The following is a 16,317-nucleotide window of genomic DNA, read 5'->3' on the forward strand; positions in this document are numbered from 1 at the left end:
GAATCATTTTCCAGGTGGTGGGTGTAATGCCTACTTAAAAGGATCAAATAGTAGTAAAAATGTAAATTTCCTAGGAACAGGATGGAATACTTTTTCTCAAATACTTAAATTCCTGATACACCTTGAGTTCTAACTTATAGAAGTACTAGTCGGTATAGAGCACTTCCAGAAAATGGGCGAATTCCCATGATACCAGGCCACTGGACGGAATTTTTAAGGACAGTAGGAAGAGAACGAAATGCACAGAGATTACCCTTAAAGGTTACTTGGCAAATGCCTGGCTATTCTCAGGAGTGGTCTTGCTCTGGTTACCAGCTAGTTTAAAAGACATAGTAAAAAGAAATGGTATTGAATCCCCGAATGCTTAAACGCAGAGCCTCGACTGGACCCTGGACACAGAAGTAAGGGGAAAGTTAGGCTCAGATTCTGTTACCTGGAAGACTCCTGGTCTTTTCTGTGTGTTTATGAAAGAAAAAGAAAAGGAAAGAAGGAGGGAGGGAGGGAAAGAAGGATGGCCAGGTGCTTCACTTTTTCTCCTGGGGGTTCTGAAGACAGAACTGCTGGCTCTTCTCTCCCCTTGCCCTGGGAGGTGAGGTGCAGGGCGGGCACCGGGGTCAGAGCCCAAGGGAGGGCAGGCGGGCGGTCGGGAGCTGCTGTACCTCGGTCTGCACCATGTTCACCCTCCGAGACCGCAGCTCCCGGACGCAGTTGTAGATGTCCACCACCCCTTCTCTCTCGGCCATGTCCAGCATGATGTCGATGACAATGAAACAGCCGGTCCTCCCTGCACCGGCGCTGCACAGAGAGAGGGCTCAGTCAGTGGAGGAGAAAGGACTTCTGTGCTCCTGCTTCTGCTTAGACTTTTATTGCGGTGAAACTCACATAACACGCAATGACCATCGTAAAGTGCACAACTCAGTGGCACCTGGCGCCTTCGCATCCATCGAGTTTCCAAACGTTTCCATCACCCCAAGGAGACCCGCACCCACTGCTCCCCGTGCTTCCTTTTGGAGCCTCGGGCCCCCCTCACCTGCAGTGCACCACCAACGGGCCTGCGTTGGGCGGGCTCTTGGATTTCACCTGCCGCACGAATCCTAGCAGCCCGGTGGCGTGGTAGGGGACGCCGTGGTCCGGCCAGCCCGTGAAGTGAAACTGTCTGATCTCGCGTATTTCATGAACACCTCGCTGCCAGGGGTCGGTCAGCACAGCGCAGGAAGAGAACAAAGGAGAACAAACGGTGAGGGGCCAGGAGGGCGCCAAGGACCCCTAAGCAGTCAGGGAGCCCCGGGGCTGGGAAAGTGAGCTGCTGGGAAGAGGGTCATTCTTAGGTGCAACAGGCGCTTTGAAAGCCTCCTCACAGGGAGGAAGATGTTCGTGGGGGTGAAAGGGGAGGGGATGTCTGGGGAAAACGCTAATTAACAGGTGCAATGGCAACAAATGGGTGTGTCGCTGGGATTCCTTGAGCCTTCTTTCTAAACCTGTTAACGCAGGCTCTGTTAACAGTCTGTGTGTCACTTAGATTCTACGGTGTGAGGAGCGAGCCCACAGACGCACAGAACGGGGACGGGAAGGAACTAAGGGGTATCTGTGCACTCAAGACCAGCTGCTGAGATGCAGACCCCTGGTGAGCTCTTCCGTGTTCTGGTGCTGTTTGCACCAGGCACTCGGGCTGTGCACAGGCTGAGGATGTGCAGAAAGGCCACTGGAAGAAGGACCACTTTCCAACCGGACAGCACAGAGAACCACTTTTCACTGGCAACTCGAGTTTGTTAGGTTTCTCTCTTTAATTGGGGTAAACATTTAATCCATTCATCTGATCACCAACAATCAGATGCAAACGCAATGCTTCAGGCCTGACTCCAGGGGCTGGGGCTGCAGAGACATGGAGATGGTGTCTCCTGCCTTCAGCGGTCAGCCTGTGGGAAACGGGCACGTCGAGATTATAAACCATGGAAATCCAGAGGTATTTTTGCTGGAATTCTATGTTAGACCAGTAACCTGAAGAGAGAGGGTGGTCCGCCATAGAACCGAAGGGAAGGCACAAGGACACAGACTTCAAGTGTTTTTAATTTTTTTAACATTTACTCTTGTTTTGAGAAAAACTAAGTTGATTTATATCCATCTTTTTTTTTTTTCTTTTTCTAACTATGAGCCTATGTATTAAGACTGTGTTTTAAAACAGGAGTTTACTTTTTTTTTTTTTTTTTTTGCAGTATGCGGGCCTCTCACTGTTGTGGCCTCTCCCGTTGCGGAGCACAGGCTCCGGACGCGCAGGCTCAGCGGCCATGGCTCACGGGCCCAGCCGCTCCGCGGCATGTGGGATCTTCCCGGACCGGGGCACGAACCCGTGTCCCCTGCATCGGCAGGCGGACTCTCAACCACTGCGCCACCAGGGAAGCCCAGGAGTCTACTTTGAAAACAACAATTACTTCCAGAATCAAGGCTGGAGGTAACCTGAGATCAGACTTGACTTTCCCCCTTCTCTCTTTCCAGCACTGTTTCCTGGACACCATCTCTCCATTGGCCCTGGACTTGGTTTTATTATCTTAACATTAAACGCCCAGGAACCTTGTCACTTTCACCAGTAGCCGCTGTTCACGCAGAGGTGGCCAGGAAGAAATTCGGAAATTTTATGTGCTTTGAAAGACTAGAAGAGGCAAACAACGATAGGTTTTAAAATTAAGACTTGTTTGCCATCAGGGCATTCATTTGTCTTGGTTTAATAACCCACAAGTGCTGACGCTTTATTTCTCTTTGAAAATCATGCTATTCTTTAGTGGGGCTGAAGCATTAAGGAATTAAGCCGTCAGGGAGTCACAAAGGAAAGTGAACACTGTCATCTGCTAAATACGCTCTGTGACCCCAGAGCAAGATTACTGGGTGGTGGGAGCCCACACTTTCTCTCACTGAAACCATGGTAACATTTGGCGAAAGCCTCCATCAGAAGACACATGGTGAGCCTCTAACCCCCTGAGAGCTCCCCTGGCTTTACACAGGACGCCAGGGCAGGGCAGGGGTGGTCCCAGGGAGTGGGAAAGCCTATAATAAAGATTCATTCATTCCAAAGAGGACAAAAGGGCTTTTATGTCTCCCGTACACTGTTGTTTTTAATTTTAATTTTTTGAGCACTTCCCTTTCTAACTTTGCTAGATTTCAGAGCCAGCATCCCCAGAACCCGAACTCCATCCAACACGGGCTGGGCGCCCAACTGATCTAAGACTCGTTTTCTCAGCAGGGTAAATGTCAGTGTCTGGGATGCAGCAAACCTTTTCCCAAAATAAACCTCTACCCTCTAATGTGTTCGCTGCTGACAAGAGGAGCAACGGAACTGGCTTCTGAGTCGCCTCTCACTCTTGTTCATGGACGTGGTAGTTTCCTCTTTCACTGTTTTGTAATATAGGGGGGAAATCATAGATGTGACCAGTGATCACAGTCCAAAATATTTCCCAACTGGATATCAAGTATATCTTTTGTTCATTTTTCATTAACAAGATTTAATGCTAAATAAATGAGTATCATATTATACGTAATATAATAAGTATTAATGCTATATGTTGGGTTGGCCAAAAAGTTCGTTCGGGATTTCCCGTAACATCTTACGGGACGAACCCGAGCGAACTTTTTGGCCAGCCCAGTAAAAGCGAGGTATGCATTTCCTTTTCCTTGTAATAGCTGGGAAGGAAGACCCCCCCCCCCCACCATGACAAACAGTAGTGCTTAGCCCAGAGCGGGCGCTTGATAAATATGTGTGGATGGATGAATCCCTAGGCACATGCTCTGTCTTGCAGATTCAGGACCATATCCCTGCCTCTCTGAGCCCCAGGCACCTCCTAGGCAGAGAGAACTTGGTGTCCACCGCCAGCTTCCTTTCTGCCAGCTGCGGCAGGGGTAGAGTCACCAGACAGCCTAGATCCACAGGAACTTTTCAGCTGTCTTCCTCCTGCCACGATGGGCACTTTGTTACTTAAAAGCTGTTCAGCTTTTGGAGTCACCAGCTACAGGGGAAAGGAAGGATGACCGTCCCATGCAAAACAGGAACTGACCAGTTTCAGGCTACAAACCTGCCTGCTTGTTTGCAGAACGGAGCCCAAACCTATTTTTCACCTTTAGGTCCCCTGATGCGAATACTCTCAAAATAGAATCCGCATTGGAGGACTCTCAAAGTATACACTTCACTTGGCTGTTTTATTTTTTTTTTAAGTTTCCTTTCTAATGAGGACGTTTAAAACCTACAAGAAGTGCTCCACAGCCGTACTAATGATTTGTTTTCCTTAGAGATTCCAATTGCCCCGTTAGAAAATCCGGCAACATGTCATTTTGATTTCCCCAAACGCTCTAACAAGCTCCTCATGCTTTCCTTCCTCCCACCACCTCTTTGCTGCTCGTCTGAGGACTAAATAACTGGGTATTTCAGGAACATTTCTGTGCAGCTGGGGATGTAGCCGAGAACACTAAGAGGTTAAAAAAAGGCTAAAAAGACAAACAAATCCTTCCTTTAGCCACAGAGATGCATTTTCAGCTTATTAGAGAGCTGACTATTGTTCAAAGAACTCTATGTTTAAGTGACGGCTTTTGGATGCTTTTTTTTTTGTTTTAAAGAAGAAAATAGTCTGGGTCTTTTATCACTATCTGTTTCAATGCAGTTATTCATGAGCGCTCTTGCCAAGAGCCATACAAAAATCCTCCATATTCCCCCCCCCCCCAATCCTGCCTAAGAAGGGAAAAACCCGACATCAAAGTGTGAGGTTCAGAACTTGAAGAATTGAGTCAGCCAGAACTCCACGTTGTTTGAAGTCTCTAAGCCTCCTGCCTGCTTATTAAAAAAGACAGGCTGAGGGAAAAAAAAAAAAAAAGCTAAATAGTTTGAGAAACAGATTAAAATAAATGAAAGTCTCTTCAGCCTTGTGATTGTATGACAAATAGGGATTTGAAAACCAGGAGAGGTAGTTGAAAAAATCAGGGTAAATGAGCCAGTAAGCAAACGCTGCAATTTCCTCATTTCCCAAAACTGGTCTTGTTAATCCAGAAAGTGCATCGAGATGCAGTGAGAAGTAGGGGGGTGGGCTGGGAGCCAACCGCCCTGGTCCACTTACAGCCCGGGGCCTGCAAGGGCACCCGCCACTGGTAAGTTCATGCCGGCATCGCCACATCCGGTGTATGGCTCAGCCGTGGACGGAAGCCGGGGGACCTCAGAGACAAAACCGTGGGTCCCCTTCTTCGAAGGCAAGGTGAGGACAGGAAGGCAGAGCGTTTGTCAGCCACGTCACCTCCACTACCCCCCACAGCCTACCTGTGACACTTCTCTGGATGGACTGCAGTTTGCTTCGCTTCCGGCCCCTCCCTATGTCAGCAGAAAGAGGGGGAGTAAGGAGATTCCCCGTTACGCCCTGTGGAGAAGGCACAGAGCAGCAGTCCCATCCATGCATGTGGGATGAGGCCGTGGGACAGAGCACAGCATTCAGGACCCCACGCCCGCAGGGCCCGAGGGCTGAATCCAGCATGGGAGTGAATGGATGGAAGCGCTGGTTCATGCAAGAGCATCCCAGGTCTGCTTATGTGTGTTTCCAGGTAGAAGCTTCCACCTGGAAAATCCATCAGTCCATATTAAACCATAAGCTGGAAAAGCCTCAAGGAGGTGGAGGGGATCCAGGATGAGTTAGGACCTGTGTCTCCACACCGATACGAACTCAACACTGGGAAACCCACATGGACATACAGCATGAAGGACATTTATTGAACTGCCTCTGAACAAGGACAGAGAGATGAGCTGAACAATATCAATCAGGTTAAAAAGAAAAAGGAAGTAGACAGCTAGGAGTATCTTTTGGTTTAGTTGCAAAACACAGATTTTCATGAAATGGGAATGATTTGCTTCAAAGACGGAACTGAGCTATTACAGAATCACAGGGCAAGATGCAATCTTGAGAAATCACTGGATAGAGCCTACCTGCATTCAGGTGTGACCACGTATGAATTATCCCAGATAACTTAATGAGGCTGGTATCACTAATGTCTGACCAAAGCTTTTCAAAGCAGTGTGAAAACTTACCTTTTCAACAGCAAATGTTCTTATCACATATTCTGCCAGTAGCTCTGTTTCTATTAGGGTGACTTTAATGTCTTTGTAGATCTCTGTGTCATCTGGCCAGTATTTGCAGCATTTGACCTTTAGAAAACACAAAGGAAATGAAGATTTAGGGTTTTTTTTTTTTTGGAGTTCTCCAAATGATGGGTCACAGTACAATTTATAGGATACAATTTGCACACAAAATCAGAAGTACAGCTTAACTTTATTTTTTTAGATCACCTATATATTTTTTTCTCTCCCCAGAATAAAACACAATTTGAGTTATGGGAGGAATAAAACCTAGGAAAATGGTCTAAAGTTAACAAATTGTATTTATACTACAAACATCTCAGTTACAGTAACCATTCATTTCCTGTCTATCTCTACTCAGGAATGGCCTGGAAAAATAAACTATAAAAGTTAGCTTGCAGTATTTTAGCTCCTCTGAACTTTAAATTTCTTCTAGTTTCAGGAACTGATCGAACATTTTTGAGGAGGACTGAGCAGGAAATCAGAGCCCAAAGAAAGTAAAGATTAGAGTTTGTTTTTTGTTTTTCCTGAAGAAGGTAGTAGCTATGTGTTTTCCCCAAGTTAGAATTACAGATTCATTTTAGTATAAGTAAATTCAATACACAAAACCCGGTGAACTCCCTATGTTAATGACTCTTAAGATTTCCTCAGCCACCCAGGCACAAAACCTGGCAATCCTTCTCCAAAACCCAACCAACTGCCAGGTCTAAGAAGCTTTTGAAATCTCTCTCAAATACGTTTTCCACATTTTTATTCCCTCCGCCACCATCTTCGGGCTCTGGTAACTTCCTGCATCCCCTCCATACTAGTAGCTGCAAAAACCCTTCCAAGTGCGATCCCAATGGCACTGACTTGCTCTGCTCAGTAAACGTCCGTTTCCAACCACTGCCCATGAAATTAAGTAGAAATTAACTTTGGCCTGGCAGGTAAAGATCTTTTTTGTATTTGGACACAACTAGCATCTTCATCCTTTTTTTTTTTTTCCACTACTCTCCTTTCTAACCACATATATTTTATGTTCAGAGACAAGCGGTTTGCCTGATCCCCAAGCAGACCTCATGGTCCAGACTCCTACACATGCCATTCCTTCTGTGCAGGATGCTCTCCTCCCACTCAGATATTTTATCTAGCTGAACATTTTATCCATTCTTCAAAGAGTATCTCAAATGCCACACCCCTTCAAAGTCTTTTCTCCGTGGATGCTCTCTGTTGGTGCTCTGATAAGATGTGCCAGTTCTGCTAGTATGACACCCTTCTGACGCCGCGTTATACCTGCTTACTACCTGCCAGCATGCAAAGGGCTTTCAGTTGCTTATTTCTGCACACCCAGCAAATCCGGTATGTGTCCCATACACAGAAAATACGCAATAGGTACATGTAAAACTGAATTTCATGGAGACAGGCATAGGATCATCGTAGGAAGGACAATCCCAGGTTGGGAAAATTTACAAAAAGAAATATGGGCTGGGGTGGCCTTTCCCAGAACGCCAAACACCTTGGTACACCTGTGTTTCTGGTGTGGTGCAGGCTGGTTGTTACCTTAGCTGCTTCCTCATGAAACTTTCCGGCAGCCAATTCAGTGCCGTTCTAGATAAGCCTTATCACCTTTACTTGGGAAGATGTAAGCCAGAAACATCAGGAATTGGAGATACAGTGCAGCACAAGGCAAAGATGGTCCCTTGGGGGCTTCCCTAGTGGTGTAGAGCTTAAGAATCTGCCTGCCAATGCAGGGGACATGGATTCGAGCCCTGGTCTGGGAAGATCCCACATGCCGCAGAGCAACTGGGCTCGTGAGCCACAACTACTGAGCCTGCACGTCTGGAGCCTGTGCTCCGCAACAAGAGAGGCCGCGATAGTAAGAGGCCCACGCACTGCGATGAAGAGTGGCCCCCGCTCGCTGCAACTAGAGAAAGCTCTCGCATAGAAACGAAGACCCAACGCAGCCAAAAATAAATAAATAAATTTATTAAAAAAAAAAAAAAAAAGATGGTCCCTGCCCTCATTAAATTTTTAGCTTCCTTAGGGAATCTTTTTTTTTCCCCTCATGGGAACATTATCTGTGACTTTATAAAGGATAATCATTTATAAATATTTTGACTTATCCATATTTCCAAGATTTATATCATGGACACCTGTGCCAGATCTAAAATATTCCAGAATAACTGAGATCTATAATTTCTCCAGTTCTTTTCCTAGATGTAAAGCGAGTCTGAGCAGATCATGCATATTTGTGATGTCTAATTTGATAACAACCCTAATTTCACTCATAGAATGTCTAATTACTTTCACAATGGTAATTAACAAAGATGCTTATATGGCACGTACCAAAGTCTCCTCTATTTTAGGGAACTTGCTTTTACCTTTTTGTGACTTCAATCATGCAAGCAGAGGGTTGTGGATAGATACAAAACTACGAATAGAGTATATACATGCACTTTTAAAATTAAACAATTCTCAGGAATTCCCTGGCGGTCCAGTGGTTAGGATTCCGTGCTTCCACTGCAGGGGGCACGGGGTTCCATCCCTGGTTGGGGAACTAAGATCCCGCATACCACGCGGCCAAAGAAAAAAAAAAAAGAAAAATTAAACAATTCTCAATGGAATGAACACATAAGTCAAAAATCTGTGTATTTTTCCAAAAATTACAAAGTTAACCTACGTTAACTAGGTATACCTTGTCTAATAAAAGTGCCTTATTAGAATGTGATTGCTGTAGGACATAGTGTATAGTCACCTATTCTTCTCTTTTAGAGTCTTTACCCTCCCCATCCCCAAAGTTTCAATAACTACGGGTGTGGAGGCTTCAATGCCTGGGAGTCAGCGAAACCAAAAGCCTCTGCAATGTACCAAAGGCTTAGAGCTTCTCTTGGGTACTGTTCTTCCAGTTCCCTTGGGCCAGCTCAGTTCCCAGGGATCTTGACCCTGCCGGGCCCTCCCGCCGGCTCTGCCATCCCCCAACCTCCCGGGTGCAGCCGGGCGCCCCCTGGCGGTGGCGGCAGAAAGCGCCTTCCAGGTGCAGGGGTCGCCAGGGGGTGGCCACATCTAGCTCCCCAGGCTGGCTGCACGTTACTGTGACCTTCGGGGTACCTTGATGTCTCTGTCGCAGTGGTTCTCAAACTTCAGCAGGCATCAGACGATCCTGGAGGCCTGTGACAAGTGCTGGGCCCCACCCCAGAGTTTCTGATCAGTAGGTCTGGATATGTGTGGTTCCAGAATTTGCGTTTAAGAGGCTCCCCGGTGATGCTGCTGGTCTGCGGACCACACTTTGAGAAGCAAGGATGTAGACGACAGCCTGACTACAGAGGCTGGCTCTCTCCTTAAGGCTGCGGTGAGCCTGGGTGAGTCACTCAGGTTTGCTTAATCTCAGGTTCTTCATCTGCAGGGGGTGGTTTTTATTCCATCTCAGAGGGCTCTAAGGTTAAGGCAGGGGTTTCCAAATTTGCACGTTAGAATCATTTGGGGGGTTATTAAATTCCAAAGCCTCGGCCACACTCCAGGCCAATTAAATCATCATTTTTAATGCACATCGAAACCACAATGAGGTATCACCTCACACTGGTCAGAATGGCCACCATCAAAAAATCTACAAACAATAAATGCTGGAGAGGGTGTGGAGAAAAGGGAACTCTCCTACACTGTTGGTGGGAATGTAAACTGGGACAGCCACTATGGAGAACAGTATGGAGGTTCCTTAAAAAACTAGAGTGGCCATATGATCCAGCAATCCCACTCCTGGGCATAGATCCGGAGAAAACCATAATTTGAAAAGATCCATGCTCCCCAATGTTCATTGCAGCACTATTTACAATAGCCAGAGCAAGAAAGCAACCTCAGTGTCCATCGACAGATGAATGGATAAAGAAGATGTGGCACATATATACAATGGAATATTACTCAGCCATAAAAAGAACAAAATAACACCATTTGCAGTGACATGGATGGACCTAGAGATTGTCATACTGAGTGAAGTCAGAGAAAGACAAATATCATATGATATCACTTATATGTGGAATCTAAAAAAATGGCACAAATGAACTTATTTACAAAACAGAAATAGAGTCACAAACATAGAAAACAAACTTATGGTTACTGGGGGTAAGGCGGGGAGGGATAAATTGGGAGATTGGGATTGATATATACACACTACTATATATAAATAGATAACTAATAAGGACCTACTGTATAGCACAGGAAACACTACTTGATACTCTGTAATGGCCTATGTGGGAAAAGAATCTAAAAAAGAGTGGATATATGTATATGTATAACTGATTCACTTTGCTGTATACCTGAAACTAACACAACATTGTAAATCAATTATACTCCAATAAAAATTAATTAAAAAAATCATAATTTCCGGGTAAGACACGGGCATCCGTAATTTCTTATAGCCCCCAGGCGACTCCAAAGTGCAGATGTGTTTGGGACCCACTGGACTGAGTGATAACATCTGCCCTAGAGCAGGTTCATTGTGAGTATCCCCCCCAACCAATGGAAATTCTTAATTTTATTATGATGATAGTTTTGTGGTGATCTGGACTGGAGGTGGCCACAGGCAGTCAGAGGGCACAGATCCCCCTGAATGCCTGAAGAGGTGAAGCTGTGTTTCCTGGTGCAGGGAGAGGGGAGAGCAGAGTGTTGAGTGCTGTGCCAGCTCTCTGCTGGGGAAACATAGGCAGAAGCCAAGGAAACTCCGGTGTGTTCTCTGTCCCTCTTTCCTGCACACCTATTCGGGGCACTGGTGGGCAAGTCCACTCTCTCACCAGGGAGGTTTGATTAACGCCCAACAGAAACTAGGAAAGGGTGTCCTGACTTGCGGAGGAGAATCACATCCAGTAGAGCCGTGAGGAGCCACAGAGACAGTTTCCAAACAGTTTCCTTTTCCAGATCATCACGGATGCCAGACACAGACTTTCACGCTTGGATTTTGCTTTGGAATCACTGGGTTCTTGCAACTGTGGCCTCACCAGTGGCTGGCCTGAGGGGAGAGCCAGCAGGGGCCAGGGCCGGTCTCCTTCCCCTTCATTCTCTCCCTGGCTTGTGTCCTGAAAGGAGGAAACGAAAGGCCGGCCCAGGGACCAAGAGTGACTCACTCCAGGGGATGAGCTGGATGGTGGCGGCGGAGAAGCTGTGAACAGGCCCCAAGCACAGGGGTCTTTGGAGGAGGAAGCTCAGGGTCAATTATGCTTCCTTCAGTCTCGCCAGGCCCAGCTTCAGGAACAGATACCGAATAGGGAGGCTTGAAATGACTTTAGCTGCCTGGCCTCTTGGCGTGAGTGAGGGTATGAGGGGGAGAGGGGCAGGAAGAACAGAAGCACACGCTGAAAGCATCCTTCTTCTGTATACCTGATCACAGATGGCTAGGTTTCCGTGGATGCTCCCATATCACCAACTCTCTGGTTGGCAGGAAGGGGGCTGGGGTAGAACGTGAAGGTCTGCTTCTGTGCTCTGTGCCTGGGCCCAAGGACTCATTTTGCTAAGAAGCCCATGATCACGAAGGGTTAAGCGACTAAATGTCAGCCCTTCAACTGCGGGTACCACTGCACCATCTAATAGACACAACCGACAAGGAGGTGGAAGGCAGGAAAAAGACAAAGGCACTGGTACAAGTTTTGGTTTGTCAAGGGGTTTTCAGCAGACTCTTTCTTTTTCTGAAAGGAGACATCCGAAGAGACAGTGACCACGGTTCTATTAATAGCTAGTGCGGCTTTGCTGGGGCCGCTGGTTGGCAAGAGCAAAAACACTGCTGGGAAGCACAGTGACCATAAAGGGCCCCAGCCAAGAGCAGCTGCTAACGAGGCTTCCAAGAGAACAGATCTATTGCACACATTTTTTTTTTTTTAACAGAACTCTCACAGCAATGAAAACATTCACTCATTTAAATATCCTGAAAATGCAGATTGCTTTGGTCCCAGCGTGATGAAGTAAGACAGATGTGCGCTGGCTTTTATCTTGTTAACTTGTGGTGTTGCAGCCGGTGACGCGTATCCTCTGAGCCTCAGTGTTCTCGTGCATAATATGGGATAACAGCACTGATTTTTTTTTAAGGGAGATTTTGAAGAGTAAGTGACACAGTCTATATAAAAGTTCTGCATAAGTACCTGGCTTATTGTAGGTTCCTAGCTCCTCCCTTCCAAACCTGCTTCATCTGGGCCCTGGGGCCTCCTTTGGGCAATATCCTTGAAGGCTGTTTCAAACTGGCACGAAGTCAGGAACTGCTGGAGGTCTGGATAGTGTGAATTTGGAGGAATCACTTCATGGCACCAGCAAATCCCTCTTTCTCACCTTCAGGCTCCTGCCTAAGGTTCCCCCTACAGGGCTTCTGGTTTTCTATGTGGTCTTCCAATAGCATCGATTAATTAATGGACACATAATACTTATAATATGCACAAGGTCATATCCATATCCGTCACATTTGTTTTCATCTGCTGTAAAGAAACACGTGGCCTGAAGCCTCCTGTGGAATTCGATGTGTCATCTTGCAGAACTCCCGAGAGATGTCTTGCTGCTTTTCTCTCTGACCGCACATGGATGACAAGGGTCCTACCCAGCTAGGTCACAGAGCATCAGCCCTTTGAAGAAACACGTTTACCCAGGCTGCTTGTTCCCCACCTTATTCAATAGACTGGCCTTGACTTTTAGCCATTCCCCAAATTTAAGTCGTCCTGCTAATAGAGGGAGATTTGCCGCCATTGAGGACAATGAAAATGTGTGTCACACAGTCTAAAGATGATTCTGAAAGAAGACATTCAGAAATCTTTTAAGCAATGACAACATTATGACAACATATATATTATATATACATATTATATCTACACATATATAATATTATATACAATATACATATATGCATATATATATCATATATTATATATAACATATATAATATACACATACATGTGTATACATAATACATACATACACACCTATATATTATATATACATACATATATATATACATCTCCTGAGGTCCATCAGAGGGGACATTTCTTAGACAGATATCTGACGTATCTTTGAGAAGAAGATTCCATATTTTCTCTCAATGGCAGTCTCCCCATGTATCAGGGTAACAATTTAGATCAGCAGGACTGCAGTCCTCTAAAGTTTTTTATCTGTTGTCTCTGCGTGGGTCACAGAGCCGTGCAGGCTAGAACATACGGGGGTCACCATCATTCCAGTCCTAGAATGATCTGACTACTAGCCCCTCACACTAATTCTGTGGGGCACGAATTATCCCTATTTATATCCATCATCTGAAGTGGAGAGGCTGAGGCAGACTGGGGAGCTTTGAGGGCTCCCCACCACCGCTGCAGTGACGTGATGCCTCTGTCTGTGCTCAGGGCAGCGGCGTCCAGACTGTCCTCCCGTCCAGACAGCCCCAAAGGCCATGATGAGCAGAGACTAGGCCCGGCACGGCTGGGGCACTGAGAGGAGAGAGGAATGAGTCTAACGCTGGTGAAGAGGCTGGTGTGGAAATAACCGACCTGACCCAGGGCAGAAGGAGGCAGCTCAGTGGTCACAGCACATGCCCCAGAGCCACACTGTCTGGGTTCAAAGCGTGGCCCCACTAACGAGCTGTGTGACCTCAGGCACGTCACTCAACCTCTCAGTGCCTCCATTTTTCAGCTGTAAGATGGGGATAATAATAATGGTTTTAGAAAGATTAACTACATTCTTGCTTGTAAAGCTCTTAGATCATGCTTGGCAGCAGTAAAATTAGCAAAACAAAAACTGCTATTGAAAGGTAGAAAGAAAAACGTTAAATCTCAAGGAAGAGACCCAAAGCTTCACAAGGGAGACCACGTGACAGATGAGACCAGAAAGATGAAGTGCAGGTTCCCAGGGTGGTGGAAGGGGGAGGGCACTCTGGATTGACGAAGTTGGCGGGGGGCATCTCTGGGAGTAGTCCTAAGTCCCTGATGGGGGGACGGGGTGGGGGGGCTGGAGGGATGGGATTCTCCTGACCTCAGTAGGAGACAGTCCCTGTTGCATGATTTCCAGCTGCTTCTGACACTATCCTGGTGGACCTTCCTGGTGCTGTGTTTTAAAATAAGAGGAACAGTCTTGGGGTAGAAAGTGTGTGTTCGAAAAGTGGGGGGGGCACGCAGGACATGGATTTCTGTACAACCCACATTTGTAAAGGGCACTCGTTCCTTTTTGTGAGTGTACACAACCCCCGGAACCACCGTGCGGCTCTGTGCAGCTGAGCCAGCTGCCCTGCCAGCTGGGCTGCTAGGTGCCGCGTACACACTGGATGCTGGGACGCGTGTGTCAGTGTATGCGTGTGGGCTGGGAGCAGTCGATCGCCTGGGTATGTGTGTCAGGCACCTCTGTTACCAGTTGCTGAGCAGACGCTGCACACCACGACGGATACACCTGTGGCTCCTTAGAGCAGGTGAGCTCAGGGACTGTGCCTTCCACATCCCCCAGGTTTCCAGGATGTGACCTCTCTGGCTTAGTTAGTTATAGACCTGGAAATGCTCTTTAAACGCCACACACACAGACACACACACAGGCGGACATTCTTCTCGGCAGGGGGGTAACATTTTACTTTTAAGGACCACGGATAAAGAAGGTTCTCTCAAAAACTCGCATTTAGCGATGGCGCAGCGTGGTGTGACAGGAGAGGCCTGGTGGGCACGCAGGAGGGCTCCAGGCTGATTCTAGCTGTGTGACCTCGTGCAGGTCACAGACCCTTTTTGGTCCTCAGCATCCTATGTGCAAAAAAAGAGGACAGTAGACCACACGGCTATTAAAATTATTCCAGGTCTGGGAAATCGATTTCATGACTCTAGAATGAGGTTCTTTGGAAGCCATATAGCTTAGTGCTCAGGAGGGAGGTTCTGCAGTTCCAGTCACAAGCTGACAGTTACTAGCTGCATGACCTTGGAGTAGTTTCTTAACCTCTGGAAGTTTCAGTGTATTATCTATGAAGTGAAGATAACAATAGCGCTCACATCACAGAGTCACTGCGAATTCTGAAGACCCATCGCATCAGAGAATGTCCACTGGCTGCCATCTTTGCTTCATGTCAGCATCTCTATTACTAAGAAGGGAACAGCTCACGGTGTAGAGCACCAGGTGCTCTACTGAGTATAAGAGCTCACACTTGATGGTCTCTACCAGAATGAGAGAGACAATGAACTTGAGTTTCAGAAACATGAATCTGGGCTAAATCCCTTGAGGTAGTCTGAGGTGCACACTTGTCCCAGTTAATCTTTTGGGGGGAGGTAAATGGCTCCAGGGGTCAGGAGCAAAAAAGAGGAACTTAGAAAAGGCCCCGGCCTCCCTGGATCTCAATATCCTCACCTGTTCTATAACCCTCTTCCCTAGATTATCACAGGAACTGCTAAACACAGCAAAGACTTTGAAGAATATAGTGACACAAATAGATGACCTGCTTAATTGTTGACTGAACCTCATATAAATAGTCCTGGGTTTGGGATGTATGTGATTCAATCAGTTGAATGGATTAAAACTACAAATTCACTCTTGATATTGGATTCTCCACCCAACATCAGAAAAGAATCTATCTTTGGTGAGGTGATGACTGTACCATCCTTTTCTAGAACAAAGACTTCTCTGTCCGTCCAGGATTTTCAGTGATAAGGGTTCTGTTTCTATTTCAAAAGTAGACAGTCTGAAGCTAAAAGAGGTGAACCCAATGTCGGCTTTTGAAATATCTATTTCCTCCCATACTTTTCATATTTATTCCCTTCTGTGGGCTAATTCTCCACTATATGTCACGGTTCCCTTCAGCTCTTTCCTTTCAGACTCTATCTCTTTTCACTTCCCAGTGAGTAATCCAGTGAAATCCCTACTAGTTAACTCATCTCCTGGCTATGAGGTCAGTCCACTTCTGTAATCCAGCAGCACCTCTGCAATTTTCAAATACCGTTACCCAAATGCGGAAGCAATGTAGTCCACACCTTCTTGTCAGGTGTGAAGGGGGTTCTTTGGTTGGATTTTATATCAGAGAAGTGTCCAGAGTTGTCCCACGTTCTCATTGCTGGAAACCTGGTCCCAGAGAAATGGGGCAGTGGCTTAAGCCGTAAACTGTTGTCCTGATCTGGTCGTAAACATACGGCAGATACTTTGAGAGGAGAAGTTCCGAGGCAGTGAATTCTGGGGTTCTGTTAGCCAACTGAATTGAACCCTACTTTATTGAAATCCCTTAATTAGTGAAAGGAATGTAGACATACTGATGTCTTGTCACTTGG

The 16,317-nt window shown here is 46.5% G+C and overlaps 1 protein-coding gene across 5 annotated transcripts in view; it reads right to left on the minus strand.

The window, feature by feature from the left end:
• The window catches only part of PTPRM (protein tyrosine phosphatase receptor type M), a 747,728-nt gene that overhangs the window by 27,959 nt on the left and 703,452 nt on the right, over positions 1-16,317 (minus strand). For 3 of the 5 annotated variants that reach the window (XM_073790533.1, XM_073790536.1, XM_073790535.1), the window contains 4 exons: positions 6,050-6,166; positions 5,291-5,341; positions 1,031-1,185; positions 660-795 (listed from right to left, as the gene is read on the minus strand). In XM_073790533.1, coding sequence (XP_073646634.1) covers positions 660-795; positions 1,031-1,185; positions 5,291-5,341; positions 6,050-6,166 — 459 coding nt within the window. The remainder of the gene's footprint in view (positions 1-659; positions 796-1,030; positions 1,186-5,290; positions 5,342-6,049; positions 6,167-16,317) is intronic. The other 2 variants (XM_073790534.1, XM_033837575.2) reach the window with 1 other exon arrangement.

Source organism: Tursiops truncatus, chromosome 13 (genome assembly GCF_011762595.2).
Source record: "Tursiops truncatus isolate mTurTru1 chromosome 13, mTurTru1.mat.Y, whole genome shotgun sequence".
Lineage (NCBI taxonomy): Eukaryota > Metazoa > Chordata > Mammalia > Artiodactyla > Delphinidae > Tursiops > Tursiops truncatus.